This window comes from Triticum aestivum, chromosome 3D, assembly GCF_018294505.1.
Source record: "Triticum aestivum cultivar Chinese Spring chromosome 3D, IWGSC CS RefSeq v2.1, whole genome shotgun sequence".
Lineage (NCBI taxonomy): Eukaryota > Viridiplantae > Streptophyta > Magnoliopsida > Poales > Poaceae > Triticum > Triticum aestivum.
In genome coordinates, this window is record NC_057802.1 from 105,932,164 (window position 1) to 105,958,612 (window position 26,449).

The 26,449-nt window shown below is 48.4% G+C and overlaps 1 protein-coding gene across 1 annotated transcript in view; it reads left to right on the forward strand.

Annotated features, from left to right (window-relative positions):
* The window catches only part of LOC123077715 (probable RNA-dependent RNA polymerase 3), a 37,345-nt gene that overhangs the window by 2,884 nt on the left and 8,012 nt on the right, over nucleotides 1–26,449 (forward strand). Inside the window, exons 2-11 of the mRNA XM_044500017.1 lie at nucleotides 65–824; nucleotides 1,052–1,181; nucleotides 1,855–1,938; nucleotides 2,360–2,531; nucleotides 23,013–23,229; nucleotides 23,569–23,656; nucleotides 23,727–23,858; nucleotides 24,743–24,817; nucleotides 24,909–24,980; nucleotides 25,462–25,628. Of these exons, the coding sequence (XP_044355952.1) occupies nucleotides 65–824; nucleotides 1,052–1,181; nucleotides 1,855–1,938; nucleotides 2,360–2,531; nucleotides 23,013–23,229; nucleotides 23,569–23,656; nucleotides 23,727–23,858; nucleotides 24,743–24,817; nucleotides 24,909–24,980; nucleotides 25,462–25,628 (1,897 nt within the window). The remainder of the gene's footprint in view (nucleotides 1–64; nucleotides 825–1,051; nucleotides 1,182–1,854; nucleotides 1,939–2,359; nucleotides 2,532–23,012; nucleotides 23,230–23,568; nucleotides 23,657–23,726; nucleotides 23,859–24,742; nucleotides 24,818–24,908; nucleotides 24,981–25,461; nucleotides 25,629–26,449) is intronic.

Genomic DNA, 26,449 nt, shown 5'->3' on the forward strand with positions numbered 1-26,449 from the left:
TTGCTTTTATGTTGTATATACTGTAATGTTCCTTGAACTAACCATGAAATCTTTGGTTAAACAGATGACTCTGTATCTGGGCCACAGTACCATAGCGATGATCAAGTTGATGTTCAAAGCCCTTACACTGAAGAGATAGCTTTTCGTCCGTCAAACCATGCTGGGAGTCCCAGTCAACCATGGCCTATCAATTTGCAAGATAACATGGGTCCTGTCAGAGAAATTGTTTGTATAGAACCAAACGTGGCCACGGTGGCAGCTAATACTCCATCTAGTCGGGCCTCCTTGCAAATCCAGGATGACATTCAGATTAATGATCCTATCCGAGCAATGACTCCTGCTATGATGCCAGCAACAACCCGGCCCAGGATGGCAGCCGAGAACCCATCCTCAATGACACCTGCTATGATGCCAGTTCCAACCCTGCCATGGATGGCAGGCGAGAACCCGCGCGCTTGGATCCCGCTCCTGAACCTGGACTATGCTCCTACTCCTGATGTTATGATGCAGGGGGGTAGCCCTGGCCATTGCATGTCCATTGGGCTGCATAATGATATGAGGATTGAAAGCCCCATACCAAATGCCATTCATACACCTCCGAGAAGTGTTTCCACACCAAGCCCTGTGCGGGATCTTTCAAGACCTGTTCAGCGAATGGTTCTTCCGTCAGGAAGCCCACATAGCCCAGCATGGGCAATGGCGCCAAGTTGTGCAACCTATCATGCCACAGAAAATGCATTGAGGGAGAAAGCAAGTCCTCAAATGCAAGCACTGGAGGAATTGGAGTTCATGAAGAGATTTATGATTTTTGCATACCTTCGTCAGTGAGTTCCTCTTTGAGTTACAGTTTTTGGAGTACATGGTTTTGTTATACTTGTTAGCAAATAGAATCAAAACGTTTAATTTGTTCACTTCCATGGATGGCTTATCCAGACAATCACTATTTCCTAAATTACATGTGCCTCTTGTTCCCAGTAAAATTTAACCTTTAAGGCAAAACTGTCTTGTATATGTGATGCAGTTCCTGTTATATCTTCTATTTGATTTACAGGAAGAGGATAGAAGATGAACTATCTGTGGACTATATTAGATCCTTCAAGCACCTTTCCATGGTTCAGTTTGAGTCAGAAATCTGGAGAGCATTTGGTTACAAGTATATAAAATTTTCAGATAGAGTGAAGGTTTTTTAATCAATCTCTTGTTTTATCTTATTTCATGATAGGTCTCTTAACAATGGTCAAGTATGATGCTCTTCTATCATAGTAGCACATGATATATCCATCCAATGGAACCAGAGCTATATATAATTTGCAGATGTGCAGAAAGATTCAAGTGTTTTGGCTTTTAGTTTGCACATGAATGTATATCGTAACGTCATGCGTATTATGCCGAACATGTATATCACAACTTGTGCCTAACTAACACTTGAATTAATTGATTTCAAAGTAGAAAAACAAGTAGAATTAATTACATGCAAAAAACAGCTTGAAATTGCTGCAGCTGGTTTGTTGGCTAGATGGGACATCACATGTCATTTCCCCTTTATTTTTTTGGCTGCTATATTTTGTACAGTCGCACTGATTCATCATAGTTCTGAAATCCTTTAGCGATACAACTAGATGAATGGATTTGTTCATAGTTTTGTTATTTTGAACCTTGTCTGCTATCAATTCCATGTCTCCACTCGCAGTTTTCGCACTCCTTGTAAGAATTATTATAGACACATTACGCAGCAAGAATAATCTCTCTCAATGAGAATAATGTACTGGCATATATATTTGATTTTCCCTCTATAATAAATGATACCTTGAGGCTGATAGAATTATTCTCCTTTTCTCAACTTGATGCTTGTAGAACCTTGATTCCGACCCAGGTGCAACAAGAGTCTACCATTGTATTGTAGAGATAACAGGGGATTCTGTAGTGAAACTTTTCAAGGTTTGTGACACTTCTAATATTTCTGCATCATCTTCTTATATTTATTGTTTCACTGTGATATTATGTTGATGACCTGCTATTCGATGTATGCACACCTACCGGCCATGTTTGTTTTAATTGTTTCTGTTGATTCATTTTGAGTTTGTTTGTTCCTCTAGATTCACATATAGGTGTATTCCAGACACGCATACTGGGCAAGCTCTAACAAAGTGTAAATATGCATTTTATGATAATCAGGTGATTGTGATTGCATAAGTTGGTAAATCATGCGTAGTATGCTAGTAGAACTACAAATATTTAAGCAAATGTCAACAAAAGTAATTCGTTTAGGGACCAAAATCGACAAATGTTGCGTTAAACAAGGAATTTCTATTTGAAGGTCAGACCAATCTTATATTTAACTTTATTTGACTGGAGACAGGGACCGTATGTACAAAATACACGGACTCATTTGCAAAAAATTGTTGGTGATGATAACGTCCTCTTGGTAAAGTTTATGGGGCAATCTTCAGAGTCTGTGACTGATTTTCTACCTTACCATAAGGTTGCTGAAGATGGTATTATTCTGGGTTTACGCCGCTACCGTTTTTTTGGTAAGTTCTCCTCGTATAATATTCTCAGTTTTTCCTTGTTAACAAGATTGCCATACCGAGGAGTGTGTATACTGTACAGACGATTTCTGGAACAAACTCTAATTACTCTTAAGGCCTAAAGGATAGTAATACTCTGAATTCTAATGCTTTATTGATCGTGGGAGAAGCCCCATATATAACAGGAATAGCTTGGTTGACAAGCTGACTCAAAGGAAATACAATCTGGACTCTGGAACAAGTTCTAATCTGGACTCTGCACTTATTTCGAATCTGAACCTACTAACTAATCTGGACTCTGAACCTAATACAAATCTGAACCTTAATAACTAATTGAAGCAGTACATGAATCCTAGCCACTTTGGGCTGGACCAGGGGGTGGTACGACCAGGGCTTTGGCCCTCCGACCATATGTGGTTCCCCACATAACATCTCTCCCTCCCTCCACAAACAGCTCGTCCTCGAGCTGAAACGTGGGAAAGCGAGCAATGAACTCATCCAACGGCTCCCATGTTGCATCATCTTCAGAAGCCCCAACCCACTGCACAAGAACATGCTTCACGCTGCGGCGAATGCTGGATCGAAGAATCTTGGTTGGTGCAGGCACCACACGGCCATCGTCAATGGCGGGAGCCGGGAAGTACAGCAGGAGTAGTTGGTGGTTCACCATGAAATGTTTTAAGGAGACTGACATGGAATACATCATGGAGCCGAGTACCAGCAGGCAGCGCGAGTCTATATGTAACAGAACCAATGATTTCAGTGACTTGGAAAGGCCCATAGAAGCGAGGAGACCATTTGCCATGCTTGTGACCTGGTAACGATGCTGCCGCACGATGGTGAAGGCGAAGCCACACCCAATCTCCGACGCCAAATGCCAGCTCCCGATGCTTGTCCTCATAATAATGCTTTGCCCGCTGTTGCGCTTGATGGAGTCGCTCCAACCTCACGAACGAAGTAGGCGTGATCCTGCAAGACGGTGTCCATAGCTGCCACCTTGGTCTCGCCAGGAACAGTCACGAAGACGTGGCGGTGGCCGACCATAGACAACCTCGAATGGAGTGGCACGAAGAGCGGAGTGGTAGGACGTGTTGTAGCATAATTCTGCCCAGGGCAACCATTCAACCCAGCGCCGATCACCAGTGAGGCAATGCAGGTATAGTGCGATGATTTTTTTGACAACTTCAGTCTGCCCATCAGACTGGGGGTGAAAGGCTGAGCTCATGTGAAGCTGAACGCCGGACAACTTGAATAACTCACGCCAAAAATTGTTGGTGAAGACAGGATCTCGGTCACTGACGATGGACTGTGGAAGTCCATGGAGGCGCACAATGCCCTCAAAAAATGCCTTTGCCACAAAGGCAGCCGTGTATGGATGGGACAACGGAATGAAGTGTGCATATTTGAAGAAACGGTCAATGACCGAGAGGATCGCAGACTTGGCATGCACCCTTGGCAATGCCTCGATGAAATCCATGGAGATATCACTCCACACAGACGTTGGGACCTGCAGAGGCTGAAGTAACCCGGCAAGCAGGAGTGTTTCTGTCTTGTTGTGCTGACAGATTACACAAGCACATACCAAGTCCTGAACCAATTGGCGATCGCCAGGGACATGGAAATCAGCTCGGAGTCGATGAAGCATCTTTTGGACCCCCTCGTGAGCACCGTGAGCATGTTGCAAAATCGCTGGTATGGACGGGGAGGTGGGCAACACATGCACCCGACGCCCATGAAGAATCAAGTTGTGGTCGCGATCACCGGCGCGAATACCATCATGAAGGGAGGTCAACTCGGGGGAAGCATCGATCTCGCGCCGTAGATCCACGAAGATAGTGAAGATTGGCAGTGAGAGAGCACAAAGCGTAGATGCTGCATCGACATCACGACGCGAGAGGGCGTCAACGACGATGTTGAGGCGGCCCGGGCGGAACTCGACAGTGAAGTCGAATCCAAACAATTTGCTGACCCATTGGTGTTGAGGGATTGTCGAAAGCCGCTGGTCGAGGAGAAACTTCAGGCTGTAGTGGTCGGTGCGTATGGTAAAGGCATGACCCCAAAGATATGGCCGCCGGTGACGTACAACCTGAACCAGTCCAATGAGTTCCTGCTCATAGGCAGCAAGCTTGGCATGGCGTGGAGCAATGGGCCGACTGAAAAAGGCCAAGGGCCCCACACCTTGGTGAAGGACGGCACCAAAGCCAGTCCTGGAGGCGTCGCACTCAACAATGAAACGATTGTCAAAGTCCGGCATCTGGAGCACCGGATCTTGACCAAGGGCATGCTTGAGTGCCTGGAAGGCATGCTCTGCCTCTGGGCACCACCGAAATCCCTCCTTGCTGAGTAGGCGCGTGAGAGTAGCAGCGAGCATGCCGAAGTCCTTGATGCACTTGCGATAGTAGCCGGCCAGCCCCAAGAAGCCGCGTAACGCCTGGACTGAACGAGGCGTAGGCCAGTCAGCAACCGCACGCACCTTATCCTTATCCATGGCCACCCCATCAGCATCAATGACATGACCCAGGTAGGCCACGGAGGACTCACCAAAGCAACACTTTTTGCGCTTGAGGAAGAGGGACTGCTGCCGCATGACCTGAAAGAAAACACGAAGGTGGTGCAGGTGCTCCGACCAGGATGAGCTGTAGATTAAGATGTCATCAAAGAAAACGAGGACAAATTTGCGCAAAAAAGGGCGCAAGATGTCATTCATCAAAGCCTGGAAGGTTGCCGGTGCGTTGGTTAAGCCAAATGGCATAACCAAGAACTCATAGTGGCCATTATGTGTGCGAAACGCCGTCTTAGCAACATCATCAGGGTGCATCCGTACCTGATGATACCCCGAGCACAGGTCAAGCTTGGTGAAGAACCTGGCACCCCGTAGTTCATCCAGTAGTTCGTCCACGATAGGGGTATGATCGTTCAACACCCGATAGTCGACGCAAAAGCGCCATGAGCCATCCCGTTTCTTGACGAGGAGGACGGGTGAAGAGAAGGCCGAGTCGCTGGGGCGGATGATGCCTTGGGCCAACATCTCTGTGCACTGCCGCTCGAGCTCGTCCTTCTGAAGTTGCGCATAGCAATATGGTTGGGCAGCAACTGGTGTGGTGTTAGGTAGAAGCCGAATGTGGTGGTCGCGAGAGCGTCCTGGAGGCAACATGGTAGGAGCATGGTTTTTGAGTCGCGCGACTAGTCGTCGACTAGTCGATGAGTCGCAAAAAAATGTCGACTCAACTTAGTGTCAACTCGAGTCGCGGGTCGTGACTAGTCGCAACTGCAGGCTCGACTTTTTTCGAGTCGCGACTCGAAAACCATGGGTAGGAGTGGCAAAGAGGTCATCAAACTCGTCGAGCATGTCACCCATGAGGCCAGAGTCCTCGCTCGTGATCGTGTGAACAGCAGGCAAGGCAGGCACCATCAGTCCGTTCCATGTGACTTGGGAACCAGCAAGGACACAGTCACGCTGTGGTGATCAAAATCCCACAAAATCGGTCCAAGGGAACGGAGCCAGTCGAAGCCGCCAAGTGGAAGCATGGAGCAATCAACCCGGAAGTGGCAGCCGTCGATGTTGATGGAGATGCCGTGACATAGGCCAGCACTAACAAGCGTGTCCCCGTTGGCCACCATGACCCGTAGACCGGGACGAATCTCTGGAGTTAGGCCGAGTGCATCAACCACGGCTGAGTCAATGAAACTGTGTGTCGAGCCTGTGTCCAGTAAGGCAGTGAAGGTATGAGTGCCGATGATGATACGCAGCTGTATGGTGTCAATCACGCGGATACTCCAGAGCCCGGTGATGGCGTGAAGCGAGATGTGTGGCGTCTCTGGTTCCTCCTCCAAAGGTGCATCCTCAGGCGCAAAATCATCGAGTTCGATGAAGAACAAGCGTGCACATCGATGACCTGGGACGTACTGCTCATCGCAGCTGTAACAGAGACCTTGGCGGCGGCGTTCAGCCATCTCAGTAGGCGTGAGACGGCGCGTAGCGCGAGGAGGAGCCGGTGTAGGGGCAGCAGTTGCAGCAGGAACGCCTTGTGGCATGGGACGTGCAGCAGGCAGCAAGGTCGGCCCTCGTGCCCAAGACGTCGAACCACGGGAACGTGGCGGGGCCATGAGTGGTGGGAACAGATGGCGTTGTTCATATGCCTTAGCAAGGGATACTGCCGTGTGGAGGTCCACCGGTTGCTGAAGCTCAACATCGACTTTGAGGCATTCAGGAAGTCCGGCTGTGTACAGGAAACACTGCTGGGCTGAGCTTAATGGTTCTCTGGTCCTGCACAACAGCGCCATAAATCTGCTGGTGTAGTCGGCAACGGTAGAGGTGAACGCAAGCCGAGCCAACTCGCCCAGGGGGTTGGCGCGTACAGACAACCCAAACTGAAGGTGACATGCCTCCTCAAGTGCTGCCAGGAGGGAATGCCATGATCACGCTCAAACTGGAGGTACCAGAATTGAGCATTGTCGACTCGGTGGTATGCCGCTGTCCACACCTTGTCAGCCTCCTCCGTGCACTGTCCCCGGAAGAATTGCTCACACTGATGAAGCCAGCCAAGCGGATCGACGGAACCATCATACGTAGGAAAATCGAGCTTGTGAAAGTGTGGGACACCAGAGCCGGAGCCAGAACCAAGGTGCTGGTATGGGATGGGGGCAATTGACGTGAGGTATGGTGAGGTGGCATAGGTGGGCTGGGCCTGTAGTGTTTGAGGAAGAGGCTGATAAGCATTGGCGGGTGGCTGTTGGTAGGGAAGTGGTGGCAGAGATGTGTGGTGGAAAGTTGGGTTGAAAGGAGGGTAAACATGAGGTTGCTGTGGGAAGAACTGGGAGGCCGTAAATTGGGGCGGTGACAGCGGTGGTGGAAAGCGTGGATCAAATCCTGCACTCAGGAGGGTGGGGACAGTGGTGGGGGCGGTGGTGGCGAGGGTGGCGGGGGTACTGGACGGTGTGGAGGAGGCGGCGGAGGAGCCGCTGGCTGTCGACCAAGGTGGAAGGTGGAGCGCTGGGGCGCTGCTCCAAGGTGTTGAGGCGCTGGACGAGGCCCTCCATGAAGGCCTGATCCGTGGGTCGTTGCACCACCATCTCCTTCAGCTGGGTCGCTAGCTCCTTGAGCGTGAGGTTGATGCTGCCGCTGTCATCTTTGTCATCGTCCATCATCGTAGATGACGCTGATACCAGATGGAACTAACTCTAATTACTCTAAGGCCTAAGGGATAGTAATACTCTGAATTCTGATGCTTTATTGATCGTGGGAGAAGCCCCATATATAACAGGAATAGCCTGGCTGACAAGCTGACTCAAAGGAAATATAATCTGGACTCTGGAACAAGTTCTAATCTGGACTCTGCACTTATTTCGAATCTGAACCTACTAACTAATCTGGACTCTGAACCTAATACGAATCTGAACCTTAATAACTATCTGTAGCAGTACAGGAATCCTAGCCACTTTGGGCTGGACCAGGGGGTGGTGCGACCAGGGCTTGGGTCCTCCGACCATATGCGGTTCCCCACATAACAATTTCTGCCTTCTGTGGTGTGCCACCAGGTGTTAATAAGCTGATCCCTACATAAGGCTGGTACATACGGATTATTTGGAGGTGTATGAGAATGAGATGGAGCAGGATTTCATTTAGTTATATGACATTTAGATGAGTAGATCCAGGAAAAAATGTGTTTGTATTTGGCTGATTAGAATTGAATAATATGCAGATCATTATATTCCATTTTGATTTGTTCAATTAATGCCAAACTTGATTTATAGAACTACGAATAACCATTGATTATTGGCACCCAACCCACCCTTAATTACTACTCCCTCTGTATCAAAATATAAGACGTTTTTTAACACTACGAGAGTATTAAGTAATATAGTTTTCCAGTATTACCACTGCCTAATCTTTCCTACTTATAAAGGTTGGAGTTGGTGAGTTCACATCTGCGACCAACAGCCTTCACCAATAAACAAATGCACCTCTACCCACATAAGGAACAGCAACCTTCCAAGAACATAAATAAAGAAATGTATTTCTACTCATATGTGGGACCTAACGCAAATAAACAAATACACTACTACTTTCATGTGAGACCAACACTTCAGAAGACACAAATAACAAATGTAGAAATGCGACTCCAACTCAATATAATGTTCTTGTTTGTCATTTTTTCTTCCCAGCCAAGTTATTTCAGTTTTATCACAGAACAAGAGAGTGAACAAATTGTAATTCCAAAACGACCATAGACCTTGTCCTCCTGTCCTACCCGATCCACGATCTTGTGCAGTCAAATTACGCGTGATCTTTTGTTGTTTGTATGTTTGTCTTTTTGATAGTGAATTGCGTGCAAAGGCCGCATGACGCCAACGTATTTGGACGATTTCCTAAGCCAGTGACCTAAGTCCTCATATCTTATAGTTTCGTAGCTATGCACGACATTGTGCTAGTACTAGTAATCCATCACCAAGAGAGTGTAGTCACAGTAAATTCAGCTATAATTATTAACAATGGATATTTATTACCAAGATGCCTCAATGCCCCACCCGCAGTCACTTGGGTGATTCTGTTCACAGTGGTGTTCCCAGTCACTTGGGTGGGTGTTTGGGGGGGGGGGGGGGGGGTAAACTTAGTCTCTACAGTGGAATGTTGGTAAGAGGTGCCAAACTGTAGCAATACAAACAACTTGTCTTGGAATTTAAACTGCTAGATTGTCCATATGTTCACTTCTTGGATCATGGGGGATAGCCCCTTACCTTCGCCCCTAAACAATGGTGTCACAAGAAGCAGCGGCCAAAGAGGCCAAACATAGAAGAAGATGGTGTCAAGAGCATAGGAGTCTAGTGTTGAGATTGGCATGGCTCTATGCAGCAAAGTGGAGACCATGCCTACCATAAGTATTGTCAATGTTGGTTCAAATATTGTGATGGTGGCAGCAACAGTAAATCATGGACAATGGTGGCCTTGCTTTTCTTTTTACCTTTTTGTCACACCCTACTCTCCAATTGAACAAGCAGGAGAGCAGGCGGACAGCAAGGCACTGGAGGTGCAGCGGCGCCAAGGAGAAGAAGATGGAGGCCTACAACCAATGAGTGGGCCAGGGAGGGCCAGGGTCATATAAGCATGTATCGGTCCAGTGAGAGAGTCAGCGTTGTAACAAAAATATTTGAATTCTCTATCAATCCCCTTCCTCCAGCCCTCATCCCCCTTTCTTCTACCTCAAGCTCACCTTCCTCTCTGGATCCCCCATCTCTCCTCTAGTCCGATCCGCGAGAGTCGTTACAACCTGGTATCAGAGACTGGTTTCGGTCCGCCGCCATGCCTCACTCCCTCGATCTGGCGGTAAAATCCACCGCGAAAGGTGTTGGGTTGGTCCGGTGATCCGACGCAAAATCCTGAGCGGGTAAGTCGGATTTGGGGCGGCAGCGACGGCGCCGTCTTCCACTCCGTCGGCGCAAACCAAGTTCATCCTCCAGGCGATGGAAGGGGTACAGAAAACTCTGGAGGAATTGTTGCAGAAATTTCCTCCCTGTCAATAGAAGTTCAGCAGTTGAGCACACAGGTGGCTGATTTCGGCGACGTATGCCATGGAGACGACAGCATGGGTGGCTGCGTCATCTTCGTCCATGCCCGCCACGGCGATGTTGGTCGACAAGGGACCACCTCTTCTCCACCAACCACCCCGTCCACCGCCCGTTCAAGCTCGACGCGGGGAGAACTAGGACCGTCAGGCTTTGCCGACACGGTCACCGCGCGGCCACTACCTTCACAATCCGCCGAAGCATGATTTCCCTCGGTTCAACGGTGATACGCCACGGCTCTGGTTCGACTTATGCCACACCTACTTCGATCTGTATCAGACACCACCGGAGCAGTGGGTTGCCATAGTGGTGTTGTACATGGAAGGCCACGCCGCGCTCTAGTGTCAGGCGTACAAGCACGTGCATGGTTTGGGGGATTGACTCTCATTCATGGAGGCAGTGCAGGTGGAGTTTGGTCAAGACGAGTTCGACACTCTACTTCATCGTCTGCATCATCTCAAGTAAACCGCCACTGTCACCGAGCACCGTCTCTCTTTTGAGGCGGTCATGTATCATTTGATTGCGCTGGACCCTCCCCTCAATCAAAAATTCTTTGTGTCCCAGTTCATCATCGACCTCCGCGAGGTTCACACGGGCGTGCATCAACACGCGCCCACGAGTGACTCTCGTGCAACGGCTCTCGCTCGGATTTAGGAGGAGCAATCAGAACACAACAGGCCACGGTGTCGCCCACCAGTGTATGGACGGCCACTGCCCCCACCACTAGTACCCGTGTTCGCCCTCGACCCTGTACAACCACGCAATGATGGCGCCAAGCGAGGACCGGGTGATTTTGGCCGTGAGCGTCAACTAAGGGAGTTCAGGCGCGCAAATGGTCTCTGTTTCAAGTGGGACTCGCGAGCACAAGTGCAATAAGGCGGGACAACTACTGACAATTGAAGTTGGTGATCATGGCGAGCTCCTGTCGGACGAGGCCATCCGAGCGCTTGATTTCTCGATGAGCAATCGGAGGAACCGGCTGGGTGTTATCATATTTCTGTCTATGCGGCAGCAGGCACAGAATCAACAGGAACCATGCAACTGCGAGCTCTGGTGGGCAATCAGGTGATGTTGCTTTTGGTAGATTCAGGCAGTACGCATACATTAGTTAATTCAGCGTTTGCTTTGCGCGCGGGATGCACAGTGCAGGAAGCTGAGCCAGTGACAGTGCGTGTCGCTAATGGAGAAACACTGAAATCAACACAGCAGGTCTCTCAACTACAGTGGTGGTGCCAGAGTAATACTTTTGTGACATATATGAGAGTGCTGCTGGATCTAGGAGCATATGATGCAGTTCTTGGGGTCGATTGGTTGGCTTAGTTCAGTCCATGAATTGCCATTGGGATCTGAAGACCATGGAGTTCCGCTATGGCCTGACAAATATTCAGTTACAAGGGGTGAGATCACCTGGGGAGCCAACACTGACTGAAATTCGAGCTGAGCAACTGTCAAAATGGATTCAGGGCAATGAGGTGTGTGGGCTTTGGCAGTCATCCAGTCTATAGATTCTGTCCAGAACACAAATGAGCCACTGCCCCTACCTTTATAGGCTCTCTTGGATGAGTTTTCCGATGTGTTTCAGGAACCTACCGCACTACCTCCACATCGATCATTTGACCATGCCATACATTTGGAGCCCGATGCCACTCCTCCAAATGTTCGCTCGTACCGATGCTCTCCTCTCCAGAAGGATGAGATCGAGCGTCAGGTGACGGAAATGTTAAAAGCTGGGTTGATCACAAACAATATTAGTCCATTTGCTGCTCCAGTCCTGCTAGTAAAGAAGGAAGATGACACATGGCGTTTCTGCGTCGATTATCGCCGGTTGAATGATATAACTATTAAGAATATGTTTCCCTTACCGGTGATCAATGAACTACTAGACGAGTTGGCGGGCGCGCGTTTCTTTTCAAAACTGGATCTGCACTCTGGTATCCTGACCTACTAGATGAGTTGGCGGGCGCGCGTTTCCCTTAAGTATGTCATTGCCTTTTTAGATGATATCCTGACCTACAGTGAGTCATTTGATGAACAACTGCAACATTTGAGACAGGTCCTCAACACAGTTCGCCAACACTAGTTATATGCCAAATTTTCCAAGTGTACTTTTGCCAAGCCGTCGATCAATTAGTTGGGCCATGTGATTTCAGCTGAGGGAATTGCCATAGAATCTGACAAAACAGAGGCAATCCAGAACTAGCCACAACCTTCTTCACCAACTGAATTGCGTGCAGGGCCCGACGGGATATTATCGCAAGTTTGTTAGGAACTACAGTATCATCACAAAGCTCCTGACCAGTCTCTTGAGCAAGAACAACTTTATTTGGTCTGATGAAGCCACTGCAGCTTTTCAGAAACTAAAACAGGCAATGACTACCACACCTGTGCTCGCTCTACCAGACTTCTCTCTGCCATTCACGGTGGAAACAGACGCATGTGACATCGGGATCGGAGCAGTGCTGTCACAGCAAGGTCACCCCATCACGTTTCTTAGCCGTGCGCTTGGGAGGAATAACAAGAAGTTGTTTGTGTATGAAAAAGAATTTCTCGCAGTCATGATAGCGATCGACCGTTGGCGCCCATATCTTTAGAGAGGCCAATTCACAACTAACTGACCATAAAAGTCTGTGAGCACTGGGCGAACAACACTTGGGCTCGGAGCTTCAGCGGAAAGTATACCTGAGCATATCTCGGATCGGGCCGGGCTTCAGGCCAGGCCAAAAAAAGCCCGGTGCTAAAAACCAGGCCCGAGCCCGGCCCGGCCATCGGGCCTAAAAAATCAGGCCCGAGCCCAGCCCGAGCCCGAGAAAGCCCGACACGGCCCGGTCCGACTACGACTAAAAAAGCGTTTTGTGCAGGCCTGAGCCCGCCCCGACCTGCCCGTCGGGCTCATTTTCCAGGCCCGAGCTCGACCCGATGGCACACTCGGGCTCAGCCCGGCCCGGGATTTTCAGGCCAGGTCGGGTCGGGCCGTCCGGGCCGGGCGGCCCATGGCTAGGTCTAGCGGAAAGCGATGGCTAAATTGGGAGGCCTCCAATTTAAGTTCAAATATTGCAAGGGCATCGATAACACTGCTGCCGATTCCTTGTCGCGTGTGGGACACGTGTTCACAGTCACAACGACGGCGACGTGCCAGCCCTCTTAGATCCAGGAGGTGCGCAATTCGTACCACACTGGCGCCAAGGGAAATGAGCTCCTGCAGGCGTTGGCCATTTGTAGTCCAGACAATCGTGGACATGAGTACCGAGGCATGATCAAATACAAAGGGCGTCTCTAGATTGGGGATAATGCAGCCTTACAAACTAAATTGATCAGTGAGTTACATTCAGCGGCAGCGGGGGGAAATTCAGGTATACGTCCAACTTATTTGCGCTTGAAGAATCTGTTCTTTTGGCTTGGTATGAAGCTGCAGGTCGAGGAGTTTGTCAAACAGTGCAGTGTCTACCAACAGGCCAAGCATGAACATGCACATTCCTATCTGAGCATGGGTGAAGTGACAATGGATTTTATTGAAGGCTTGCCGCGCTCGGAAGGAGCAGACGTGATTCTGGTTCTGGTGGATTGTTTGACAAAGTATTCACACTTCATGCCACTACATCATCCTTTCATAGCAGTACAAGTTGCTTGTGCCTTCCTCGACAATGTTGTCAAACTGCATGGAGTTCCAGAGTCCATCGTGTCTGACCGCGACAAGGTCTTTACCAGCGTGTTTTGGAGGGAACTGTTTGCACTTGTTGGCACGAAGCTCCTTTACACTACAGCCTACCATCCTCAGATGGATGGACAGAGCGAACGGATGAATCAATGTCTCGAGCATTATCTCTGTTGTACTGTTCATGACACACCGCAAAGGTGGAAAAGATGGCTGCCCATGGCAGAGTTTTGGTACAACTCGAGTCATCACAGTGCGATCGGGTGCTCACTGTTCAAAGCTTTATATGGAGTGGATCCAAACTTTGGCGCCTTGCCCAATCTTTTCAATGCAAAGACTCCAGAATCTCTGCACAAGTTGGCCGCTGAGCATCAACAGTTCACTGAGATGCTCAAAGCACATCTCTTGCGTGCTCAGCACAGAATGAAACATCAAGCAGACCGCAAACATATCGAGCGGGAGTTTAGCGTTGGCGATCAAGTTCTCAAACTACAGCCATATGTTCAGTCATTGGTGGTCAGCAGGCCTTGTCCTAAGCTGGCATACAAGTTCTTTGGCCCGTACAAATTCCTCAGCCGCATTGGTTCCCTCGCCTACAAGCTGGAGCTGAAATTCATCTTGTGTTTCATGTTCCGCAGCTCAAGCCATTCACGGCGGATTACTCGCCGGTCTTCAATCAACTTCCAGCACCATCGGACCTCATCGTGGTCGATCTGGTTCCTTAGGCGATCCTGGAGCGCCGCCTCGCGAAGCAAGGTGTTAGTAGGGATAGAGAGGGGGATTGGAATCGATGGATGTTGTATTGAGCCTCGCGGGCGAGTATATATAGGAGTACAGACTTGGAGGGCAGGAAGCCTCTCCTAGAGATAAGGTAGGAGATGGATTACAAATCCTAGACTACCAAATACATGTAACCCAAATATATCTCCAACATCCCCCCGCAGTCGTATTGGTAGCGTTGCGAACAACAGGAGCTTCGTGGATGGTCAGACTGGAGAGAATAGCAGCCGATTGGCTGACATCCCCCCGCAGTCGTCGCAGGAGCGTCGAGGACGGTGTCGTGTCGTGGACGCTTGGATTGTAGAGGAGGCCGATGAGATTCTCAAGCGAGGTGATAGCCCTTTGTGCCATTGTCGAGGTAGCCGAGAGCATGGGTGGTGTAGCCATGACGAGGTAGCCGTGCGAAGTATGGCGGGGTGGCCGGTGTCGAGGAAGTCGCCGTGGAGCCGCGGGCGCAATGAGGCACCGAGTTAGTCATGGGCGCAGTGGTGTCGAAGTAGTGGTGCGCCGGAAAGATGATGTTGACAAAGCGGCGCGCTGGGTTTGCCAAACTCGGGGAGATGTCGTGGACGAAGGCACGCGTCAGTGTTGCCAACACCGGTCATGCGTAGACGGACAAAGTTGATCTTGACAATGCACCGCTCCAGGCTTGCCAGGCCTGGGAACACATTGGGGAAGAAGGCACATGTCGGTGTTGCCAGCATCGGGCATGCGAAGACGAGGACCTGCACAAGCTGTACGGCATGTCGGAGGAGTCAGTGGGGGCCAGTAGAAGAGGACTGGACGACGTTTGTGTTAGAGTTATAATATAAGTCATGTACCCCTTTGTATTTATCCCGTTGTATAAGGGGTTTCCTGCATATGTTCCACACCTGTACATGTATATATATCGGCCTATGGCCTCATGGGAATACAAGTTGCATATTTCCTAACATGGTATTAGAGCTAGGTCAATTTTTTGCACGCTGCAACTCGTGCTATTGATCCACCCCGCGTCGTCACCCCTACGTGACCGCCGCTGCTCTTCCTCCCTTGTTGCCGCTGGATCTCCAGGCCTGCTCCTTCCCTCTGCAGGTCAACTCCAAGCCGGTTTTTCTTCCCATGTTCCGCCCGTGGACCCGCTCTGTGGCACGATCGACAGGACCCGGTCCTTCTCTTTGCATCGAGCGTCTTCTCTGGCTCCCGATCTTTGCCGCCAGACGCTGCTCCCGTCGCCAATCGCCGCCGCCCGTTGCCGATCTCGCTGGATCCCAAACCTGCCGCCAGCCGTCGCCCTCGCCGGATCTCATCGTTAGCTGCCGATCTCCGCCGCCATAGCCAAATTTCGCCGCCGTTCTCCGCCGCCATAGCCAAATTTCGCCGCCGTTCTCCGCCGTCCTCGCCGGATCTCGCCGCCAACTACCGTTTCTGCCTGCTGCTGACTCTCCCGTGCGACTGGATACGGTCTTCGTCGTTCTGCTGCTGCCTCTGCCTTCGTACGTCTGCCTGTTGCCTGCTGGTTGACGAGAAAAAAAAATGTCTGCTACATCGGGCTATGTTGCTGTCCCTCGCTGTCCGGTGATCTTTGATGGTACTAATTACACCGAGTTCACTGGCTTTATGCGCATTCACATGCGTGGCATCCGTCTCTGGGGTGTTCTTTCTGGCGAGGTCTGCTGTCCGTCACGTCCGGTTCCTCCGGTTGCCCCTACTCCGCCGACTCCACTGGTTCTTCCTACGGATGCTAATCAGGCCGCCAAGGATGCGGCTAAGCTTGCTGATGAGGCTGCTGATCGTGCTTATGATGAGAGGGTTTTGGCTTATGAGGAGGCTCTTCAGACGTATCATGGTGCTCTGTCTGTTTACACCCAGTGGCTTGATGATGATGCTCGTGCTGCAGCTGTCCTCACTGCTAGTGTTCTGCCTCAGTTTGCTTCTGAGTTTCTGGGTCTTCCTACTGTCTTTCAGATGTGGACCTGTCTTCGTCAGCGCTATGAGCCCTCTGGTGATGCCTTATACCTTTCTGTGGTTCGTCAGGAGCATGCTCTTCAGCAGGGTGACTCTACTGTTGATGACTTCTATGCACAGAGTTCTGCTATCTGGCGCCAGCTTGATTCTCTCCGCAGTGCTGGTTGTCGTACTTGCCCCTGTTGCCAGGCTGTCCAGGCCAATTTGGAGTTTCATCGCGTCTACGAGTTCCTGTCTCGGCTCCGTAAGGAGTTTGAGCCCCGGCGTGCTCAGTTGTTTGCTCGTGGCCGTATTTCTCTCATGGAGGCGCTTTCAGAGATTCGTGCTGAGGAGACTCGCTTACGTGGTGCTGGTTTGCTGGAGGTTCCCTCTGTGCTCGCTACTCGGGCTTCTTCCACTCCACCTGCTGCACCGACCCCTTCTCGCTCGAGTGCTCCGCCGCTCTTGCCCACTCCTTCTGGAGGCTCAGGTCGCCCCCGTTCACATTGTGACTACTGCAACAATGATGGTCATATTGAGTCCCAGTGCTACACAAAGCGGAAACATCTGCGCAAGGCGCGATCATCATCCTCAGGGACTTCGTCATCTCCTTCAACAGCTTCAGCCATTGCTTTGACTGAGCAGGATATTCTGAGACTTAAGCGTCTGCTCGCGGCTTCAGGTTCTTCCTCGACGGGTACTGCTGGTTCTGTGACTGATGCTTCCCGCACTGAGCAACCGCCCTCTACACAGTCAGGTACATCCCCATGGGTTCTGGACTCTGGAGCTTCTTTTCATATGTCTTCTCATTCTTCCACTTTGTCCTCTCTTCGATCGCTGGATTCTCATGTTCATGTCTTCACTGCTGATGGTACTCCACTTTCTGTTGCTAGTAGAGGCAATCTTTCCACTCCTTATTCTGTTCCTGATGTTGCTCATGTTCCTCGCCTTACCATGAATCTGTTTTCTGCTGGTCAACTTACTGATTCTGGTTGTCGTGTCATCCTTGACGTTGACTCTTGTTCTGTCCAGGATCGTCGCACGCACTCTGGTTGGGGCTGGCCCTCGCCACCGTGATTCTCAGGGTCATTGGGAGTTGGACTGGCTTCATGTTCCTTCCGCTGCCACCACCATTGCCAGTTCCTCCGCTTCTGTCGCCTCCGTTACTGGTTCCTTCAAGCAGTGGCATCATCGACTTGGTCATCTGTGTGGTTCTCGGTTGTCGTCTTTAGTTCGTCGAGGTCTTCTGGGGTCTGTCTCAGGAGATGTCTCTTTAGAGTGTCAGGGTTGTCGTCTTGGCAAGCAGATTCAGTTACCATATTCACATAGTGAGTCAGTGTCTAAGCGTCCTTTCGATTTAGTTCATTCTGATGTATGGGGTCCGGCTCCTTTCGCTTCGAAAGGTGGTCATAAATACTATATTATTTTCATAGATGATTTCTCTCGTTACACATGGCTTTATTTCATGACTTCTCGTAGTGAGGTGTTGTCTATTTATAAGCGTTTTGCTGCCATGGTTCATACTCAGTTCTCTTCACCCATTCGTGTTTTTCGTGCTGACTCCGCTGGCGAGTATATCTCTAAGATGTTGCGTGGTGTTCTTGCTGAGCAAGGAACTCTCTCTCAATTCTCTTGTCCTGGTGCTCATGCTCAGAATGGTGTGGCTGAGCGAAAGCATCGACATCTTCTTGAGACGGCTCGTGCATTGATGATTGCTGCCTCTCTCCCGCCTCATTTTTGGGCTGAGGCCGTCTCCACCTCCACCTATCTTATCAATATACAGCCTTCCGCTGCTCTACAGGGTGGTGTTCCTTTCGAGAGTCTTTTTGATCGTTCTCCCGATTATTCGATGCTTCGCTTGTTTGGTTGTGTTTGCTATGTTCTTCTTGCCCCTCGCGAACGCACCAAACTGACCGCTCAGTCTGTTGAGTGTGTCTTCTTAGGCTACAGTGATGAGCATAAGGGCTATCGTTGTTGGGATCCTATCGGTCGTCGGATGCATATCTCTCGAGATGTGACTTTTGATGAGTCTCGTCCCTTCTACCCACGCCCATCTTCCTCGATTTTTTCAGTGGAGGATATCTCTTTCCTCACTTTTCCTGACTCACCTATCACCCCCGTCGCGCCTGTGCCTATTCGTTCCACTCCCTCTGCTTCTCCACCTCTAGTCGATTTGCAGCCACCATCTTCTCCGGTCTCCTCGCCTAGCATGTCACCGGATTCTACACCTTCATCTCCGGTGACTTCTTCGTCGCCACCCCCCGATTCTACCTTGGCGATTCCTCCTTCTATTGTTCCCTCTTTTCCTCAGCATTACACTCGTCGTTCACGACCTGTGGATGCCTCATTGGATGAGTCGTCCTCTTCCTCTCAGCCTACTTATGGCTTGCGTTCTCGTCCTCGTCCGCCTGTTGATCGCTTTGGATTTCCCACCGCTGGTGCTGCTGTTCTTGAGCCGACTTCTTACCGTCAGGCTGTTGTTCATCCTGAATGGCAGTTTGCGATGGCAGAGGAGATTGCTGCTCTTGAACGCACTGGTACCTGGGATCTTGTTTCTCTTCCTCCCGGAGTCCGTCCCATCACTTGTAAGTGGGTCTACAAGGTTAAGACTTGCTCCGTTGGTTCTCTTGAGCGTCACAAAGCTCGTCTTGTGGCTCGTGGTTTTCAGCAGGAGCATGGTCGTGATTATGACGAGACTTTTGCTCCTGTGGCCCATATGACCACTGTTCGTACACTTCTTGCCGTTGCCTCTGCACGCCACTGGTCTATATCTCAGCTTGATGTTAAGAATGCCTTTCTTAATGATGAGCTGCGTGAGGAGGTGTACATGCAGCCACCACCTGGGTATTCTGTTCCTGATGGCATGGTATGTCGTCTTCGTCGCTCTCTCTCTATGGCCTTAAGCAAGCCCCTCGCGCCTGGTTCGAGCGTTTTGCCTCTGTGGTCACTACTGCTGGTTTTTCAGCAAGTGCTCATGATCCAGCATTGTTTATTCACCTTTCTCCTCGTGGTCGGACTCTTCTTCTTCTCTATGTTGATGAAATGATCATCACTGGGGATGACCCCGAGTATATTGCCTTTGTAAAGGCCCGTCTTAGTGAGCAGTTTCTTATGTCTGATCTTGGACCTCTTTGCTACTTTCTTGGGATTGAAGTCTCTTCTACCTCTGATGGCTTTTTTATATCCCAGGAAAAGTATATCCAGGATCTTCTTGCTCGTGCTGCTATTACTGACGAGCGCATTGTTGAGACTCCTATGGAGCTCAATGTTCACCTCCGTGCTACTGATGGTGATCCTCTCCCTGACCCGACGCGTTATCGTCATCTCGTTGGCAGTCTTGTCTATCTAGCTGTCACTCGTCCGGACATCTCTTATCCGGTTCATATTCTGAGTCAGTTTGTCTCTGCTCCCACATCGGTTCACTATAGTCATCTCCTTCGTGTTCTCCGATATCTTCGGGGCACGATCTCTCACCGTCTATTCTTTCCTAGCTCCAGTTCTTTACAGCTTCAGGCCTATTCGGATGCTACGTGGGCTAGTGATCCTTCTGATCGCCGTTCACTTTCTGCTTACTGTGTTTTTCTTGGCGGTTCTCTCATTGCCTGGAAGACGAAGAAACAGATTGCAGTTTCCCGTTCGAGTGCTGAGGCTGAGTTGCGAGCCATGGCTCTTTTGACGGCAGAGGTGACTTGGTTACGGTGGTTACTTCAGGATTTTGGTGTTTCTGTCACTACACCGACTCTGCTCTTATCTGACAGTACAGGTGCTATTAGCATTGCGCGCGATCCTGTGAAGCATGAGCTCACCAAGCATATTGGTGTTGATGCTTTCTATGTGCGTGCTGGTGTGCAGGATCAGGTTATTGCTCTTCAGTATGTGCCTTCCGAGTTACAGTTGGCGGATTTCCTGACGAAGGCCCAGACTAGAGCACAACATGGCTTTTATCTCTCCAAACTCAGTGTTGTTCATCCACCATGAGTTTGAGGGGGGGTGTTAGAGTTATAATATAAGTCATGTACCCCTTTGTATTTATCCCGTTGTATAAGGGGTTTCCTGCATATGTTCCACACCTGTACATGTATATATATCGGCCTATGGCCTCATGGGAATACAAGTTGCATATTTCCTAACAGTTTGCGGCGCCAATCGACGTGGGGCCGATGTCGTCAACGGTGGTCGGAATAGACGAAGTGGTCGGGGAAGATGACGGCGACGCTGGCGATGAGCTAGTGTTGGATGAAGACGAAGGGGGTGGACGGGCAGCGGGCTCGGGTGAGTGAGCGGCAGCGGCTGGGTTAGGAGCGCGACAGCGATGCTCAAAGTGGGCGAGGAAGAACCCGACATCGTAACGAAGACTGACGCGGACGGTGGTGTTCCCGCGCCGACGGAGGCGGCGCTCCGTCGGCGCGGCACATACCATGGGAAGTCGACGTGCAGGGACGGCGGAGTGGACCGCAGGCTGCGGCTCTACGGCCTGAAGGGGCGACGCAGTGACAGCAGGCGGGTCGGGGTGACGGCGGGAAGACCTCGGGGGTCGGCGGCGGTAGTGGGCGATGCAATCCGCTCTATGATCAGTGAACCAAAAAAGAAAAAACCGGCCAGACGGCCGGTGGACAGAAAACTGATCAAGAGATCGGAAAAACTCGCCAGGGCAGCCGATCACAGATCGGCGGACGAATCCTGCTACGGGTCGCGGCCCCCGGCGAAGATCATGGAGATCCTCCCTGGGGGCGGCGCGTTGCGGAAGCGTGCGGTGGCTAGGTCTAGGAACTTGCGGCTGATACCATGTTAGAAGGGATAGAGAGAGGGAGATTGGTGGAATTGATGGATGTTGTATTGAGCCTCGCAGGCGAGTATATATAGGAGTACGGACTTGAAGAGCAAGAAGCCTCTCCTAGAGATAAGGTAGGAGACGGATTACAAATCCTAGATTACCAAATACATGTAACCCAAATATATATCTCTAACACAAGGGAACGTGGCGATTCCTCAAGTCTTGGTGCACTCTGTCCGGCCAGCGTGACCTGGGTTCTCTATCGATTCCCTTCCTCCAGCCTTCATCCCCCTTTCTTCTACCTCAAGCTCACGTTCCTCTCTGGATCCCCATCTCTCCTCTAGTCCGATCCGCGAGGGTCGTTACACTTTTGAGGAAAGGTTGGTACAGTTGTGGCCTTATGATGGTTAGAGGAGGTTGGTGAAGCATCAGATCTTAGGATTGTATGGTTGAAGTATATGTGAATCAGTCAACCTTCTCCATCAGTTTGGACTTTTGGTTTAACTGGCAGGTGCTTGAAATTTAATATGCTATTAGTGCCAAAAGGTCTTGGGTTCAAGTGTCGACTTTCGCATCTAAATAAAAAAATTGCTTGCCCTCTTTTTGTCCCTTTTTAGGCCTTATCAAGCCACAACTAAGAGGGGGTGTTGAAGTATATGTAAATTACCCAACCTTCTCCATCCATTCGAACTTATGGTTGTACTGGTTGGTGTGCATGGCACTTAATATGTATGGTATAGAGCTTGAGAATGACATGCTGATCTCGTTATAACTACCCTATGTTATGCTGTGAATGGAGAAGAGACGCATGGGAGGTTAAATCGGAGGTCCACTGGAAAGGGGATGTCATTTCCGTGAGTTGAGAGTAGTGTCTGACAATGATATGCTAGGTGGGAACACATGCTATTAGATTGGCAAACAATAGTAGTGAAGAGTCCTTGGTATTTCGCTTGTGAGATGTGTGTCATGGCGGTAGTATATTGGTGACATAGGGTTAGGTTTTAGGACCTCTCTCTTAACACATGTGAAGAATTGAGGGCAATAACTAGTAAGTTACATACCATTGGAAATTTGCAACTGATACCTTGATGCAAAATAGTTAATCCCTCAGTCCCAAAATATAAGGCCTATCATGATTTGTTAAGACAAGGTCTTGACCAACAATTACTCCATTCGTACGTGATATGTGTGATGCAAAATCACAATCATAAGTACTTCTGCATGCGAATTCTAGTGAGATCAATTTTATATCATAAATTCTATGTTTATGGAGTAATTGTTGTTCGAAGCCTTTATCTTAATGAATCAAAGTACACCTTATTTGGGGCCAGGGGTATATTGGTGACAATTGTTACCCTAATTTATTGGTAACGCATATAACCCTAATTTATCAGGCAGTAGCATGGAAATGGAAGGGTAAGTACGTACCTTTCTCATGAAAAGACAATTTAGACTTGCAAATCCATTCATCTACATGTTTAATGTGAGGGACAGTCAAGTATGTTCTTATGATTTCTACTTTTGCTTGTTGTCTCTGTTACTTGCACTGGGAATATGGTATCTTTCATGTTTGGAAAATTGGCTCACTGATGTTGTGAGCACGTGCATACTGGAAAACACAGCGCAATATATGGTTCAAAGAAAGACTTGTTTTCACCAGGCAAATGAGAAACCAGTGCTATTTTTTTGTTAGCAAAATCTTTTGGTATTGTAAAGTGCTTCCCTTAGGTTTCTAGCAGCTAACTTGAGGTTGGTTGCATGATCTTTCTTGACATGTCTGTTTATTTAGTTTACAAGGATGGAGGAAAAGATGAGAAAAAGAAAGAAGAGAAAATAAATTGGGAAAACAAGAACTGCGTTTCAGGCATGAAATGCTACTTTGTTCGCACAGAGTCTGGATGGAATATGGATGAACCTTACATACTGTCTGGCAAGACAATCAATCAGGCTCGCAAACTATTCATGCACATACATACCGCTCCCACCTTGGCGAAATATATGGCCAGGTTTGTTCTAATGTTATTGAATAGTACCAGTCTATTGATGTTGTTTTGTTGTTAAATGAATGATACATTGTTACTACCTTGATGGGAGTATTCTTAGAAACAAGCAAAAAGAGGCATATTTCAGCAGGCTAAAGTTCCATTTAATTGGAAGATAAGCTTGTATATGGGAAATCCCACTACCTAGGTTTTCTGTTTCCTTGTCCCCATGCTGCTGCTGTTGAACTATTTAAAACCCTCTAAACAGACAAAACCCTGATTTTTGATGATAATTTGCTGTCCCCATGGCTGTTGCTGTAGTTTCTCTGTTTAAAACTTGTGTTCTTCCATTGGATGTTGCAGGTTTGCTTTGATACTATCGAAAACTATCACAATGGAGGTTGATTTATCAGCGGTTCATGTTATACAGCTTGATGATAAACCTTGCAGCGTAAGTCTCTCGTTCCACTGTATTTGATCTTGCTTCTGAAATGTAAACTTATCTCAATGTGGTATTTCAGGATGAAAATGGGGGCATTGTTCAACGAGATGGGGAACTCCTGATCCATACTGATGGAACTGGCCTAATATCTGAAGATTTGGCTGAGAAATGCCCAACAATTATGTACAAGGGAAAACTTTTGAAGTCACAAGTTTGTGCACTTTCCCTTCATGCCTTACACCTTTATAGTACTCCCGCCGATCCATATTACTTGTCGCTCAAATGGATGTATCTAGACATATTTCAGTGCTAGATACATTCATTTGAGTGACTACTAATATGGATTGGAGGGAGTAGAATTTATGAACCTTAGTTGTAATATATTTTCTTACTTACGTAGAATTTTTTTGGCTCCTCTGATATTTATTGTTTTGTGAATGATGAAGCAAACGTGAATTATGGTTTACTAGATCACTGTGTGGTGTATGCATACCAAAAAAACTTGGATAAACAAGATCCCTTACTATTGCTAAATAATACACCATGATGGCAGAACCACATTTAAACTGGCTCAGGTGGTTAAATAAATAAACATTTTTTTAATCTTCAGGGAATTGGTTTGATTGCAGTCTGGGTATTAAACTGTTAATCTCCCCAAGATTCAGGGGGTTAAATAGACTCCTTCCTTGTTTATAGAAGGGACATTTCAGCATGCAACTTTTCTGCTTTCAGATTGTTCATATCACTGCACTATTCCTTTTGGGTTCCTTTAAAATTAGATTGCATTTGAAAACACAAATATTGTAAAGGTTTATGCATATGGTTACTGTTACCATATTCATTTTCTTTCTTGTTCCAACTGAAGTATCTTTCACTGCTCATTCCTTATTTTTCAAAGAATTCCATTAGATCAACTGCTACTAGTAATTTCTATATCTGTCATTCATGTACAAAACGACTACTGCTGCATTTCCTCTATAAATGTCCCCCCTCGTGGAATTCACGCTCTTCAGACTTCAGCAAGGATTGCTATTGGCAGTATTTTATTCTAACTCTTCTAGCGAACATCTTATTGCTTTATTATGCCTTGTTCAGGATGTTCAGGCTTGTGATGATACACTTATGACTTCTCCCCATGCGAAGAAACAACGGTCTATTGCCAGTAAACCTGTATTGTGTTAACCATGTTCTGATATACTGCGTTATGAATGTGTCATGATTTAACTAATATATTTGTTGTTTCTTATCTGTTCTTCTCTAGCCTCTTCTTATTCAGTTCCGGATGTTCTATAAAGGATCAGCTGTTAAGGGAACTGCATTAATTGACAGAAGGGTATGGATTAAGAGTTTCAGACATTGTACCACTTCAAATTCAAATTACTAGTCTTATTATTGGTTGCCTTTTTTTTAGCGAATTCGGGCGGGAGCAAGTGTGCTTCTTCTTTTGATCGTTATAGCAGGATGGTCTTAGTTTTGTTATGGGTCTGAAGTTCAGTTTAGTTGTACACTTTTATGAGCTCAAGCATAATTTCAAGAAATGCACTAGTTAGCTGTTCTTCATATGGGATAGACAGATTGGAGAAGCTATTACCACCTTTTATACCAGTTTACTGATATCAGCACAATTTCTTTGGTTCATGTTGATTTTCTCAGCGGCATGGTTACATAGCACGTGTTGGTGATTCTTCATTTGTCTTTCTCCAATATACGCATTTACTATACAGTTTTGAAGTTTACATAGCACATGCTCTTATTATCTTATCTTGTCCAAACTTTGGACACTTTCTAAAGAATAATTTTATTTTCTGTTGCAGCTTCCTCCTGGAACTATTCTTATACGGCCATCAATGATAAAAATAAAATCTGATCCAAAATTATGTGGTGTACAGTCCGTTAACTCTTGGGAATTGATAAAAATGAAAGCTGATCCAAAATCATATTGTGTCCAGTCCGTCAACTCTTTGGAAATAGTGACAACGAGGTATGCCATGAACCTTTGAGCTGCACTGTTACATTTAGGTATTAAGTACATACTTAGTTACACGTCTGAATACTATTGATTGCTATGTCTAGGCATGTTGTTGGAACTTTAAAGCCTCCTGGAAGTATTTATTTAATCCATTTTTTCGAGAAAACGCAAAAGATTTTTGTGTTTCATTGCATTGAAAAGATAGAATTTTGTTACAACCCTCCTAAGAGGCCAAGTTCTGGTAAGAACAGGAAAAATTAGTGTACATCCCAGGTGGTTGGCAAGATGACCCGCAGACCATGGGCACCAGCTCGTGTCCATTGCCCGGCTTCATCCTTGATCTTAGAGACCAGGGCATGGACGAGAGGCTGGGCACCGTCGAATATGCACTCGTTGCGCTGCTTCCAGATCATCCACGGCGTCAGGAAGGCAATGGAGGCGAGACCCTTGCGCATCTGTGTAGGCGTGTTATGCTTGGCGTGGAGCCACCAAGCCATGAGGGTATCTTCCTCGTTTGGGCCTGTGTTGGTCATCCCGAGCCAAGCTAGGACCTCATGCCAAGTCTGTCTGGCGAAAGGGCACTCCAGGAGTAAGTGACGCATCATCCTGGGAGCCTGGTCGCACAGTGGGCATCGGGGCTGGTGCTGGAGACCATGCCTAGCGAGGCGATCAGCAGTCCAGCACCTATCAAGGCTGGCCAACAAGTGGAAAAATTTCACACGTGGCGGCGCCCAACTCTTCCAGATAAGCTTCCAAGAGAAGCAAGTTGTGGATCCCTGGAATGTGGCGAGGTAGCAGGAGTGGGCAGTTTAGGTGCCGGAGGCCGTCCCACT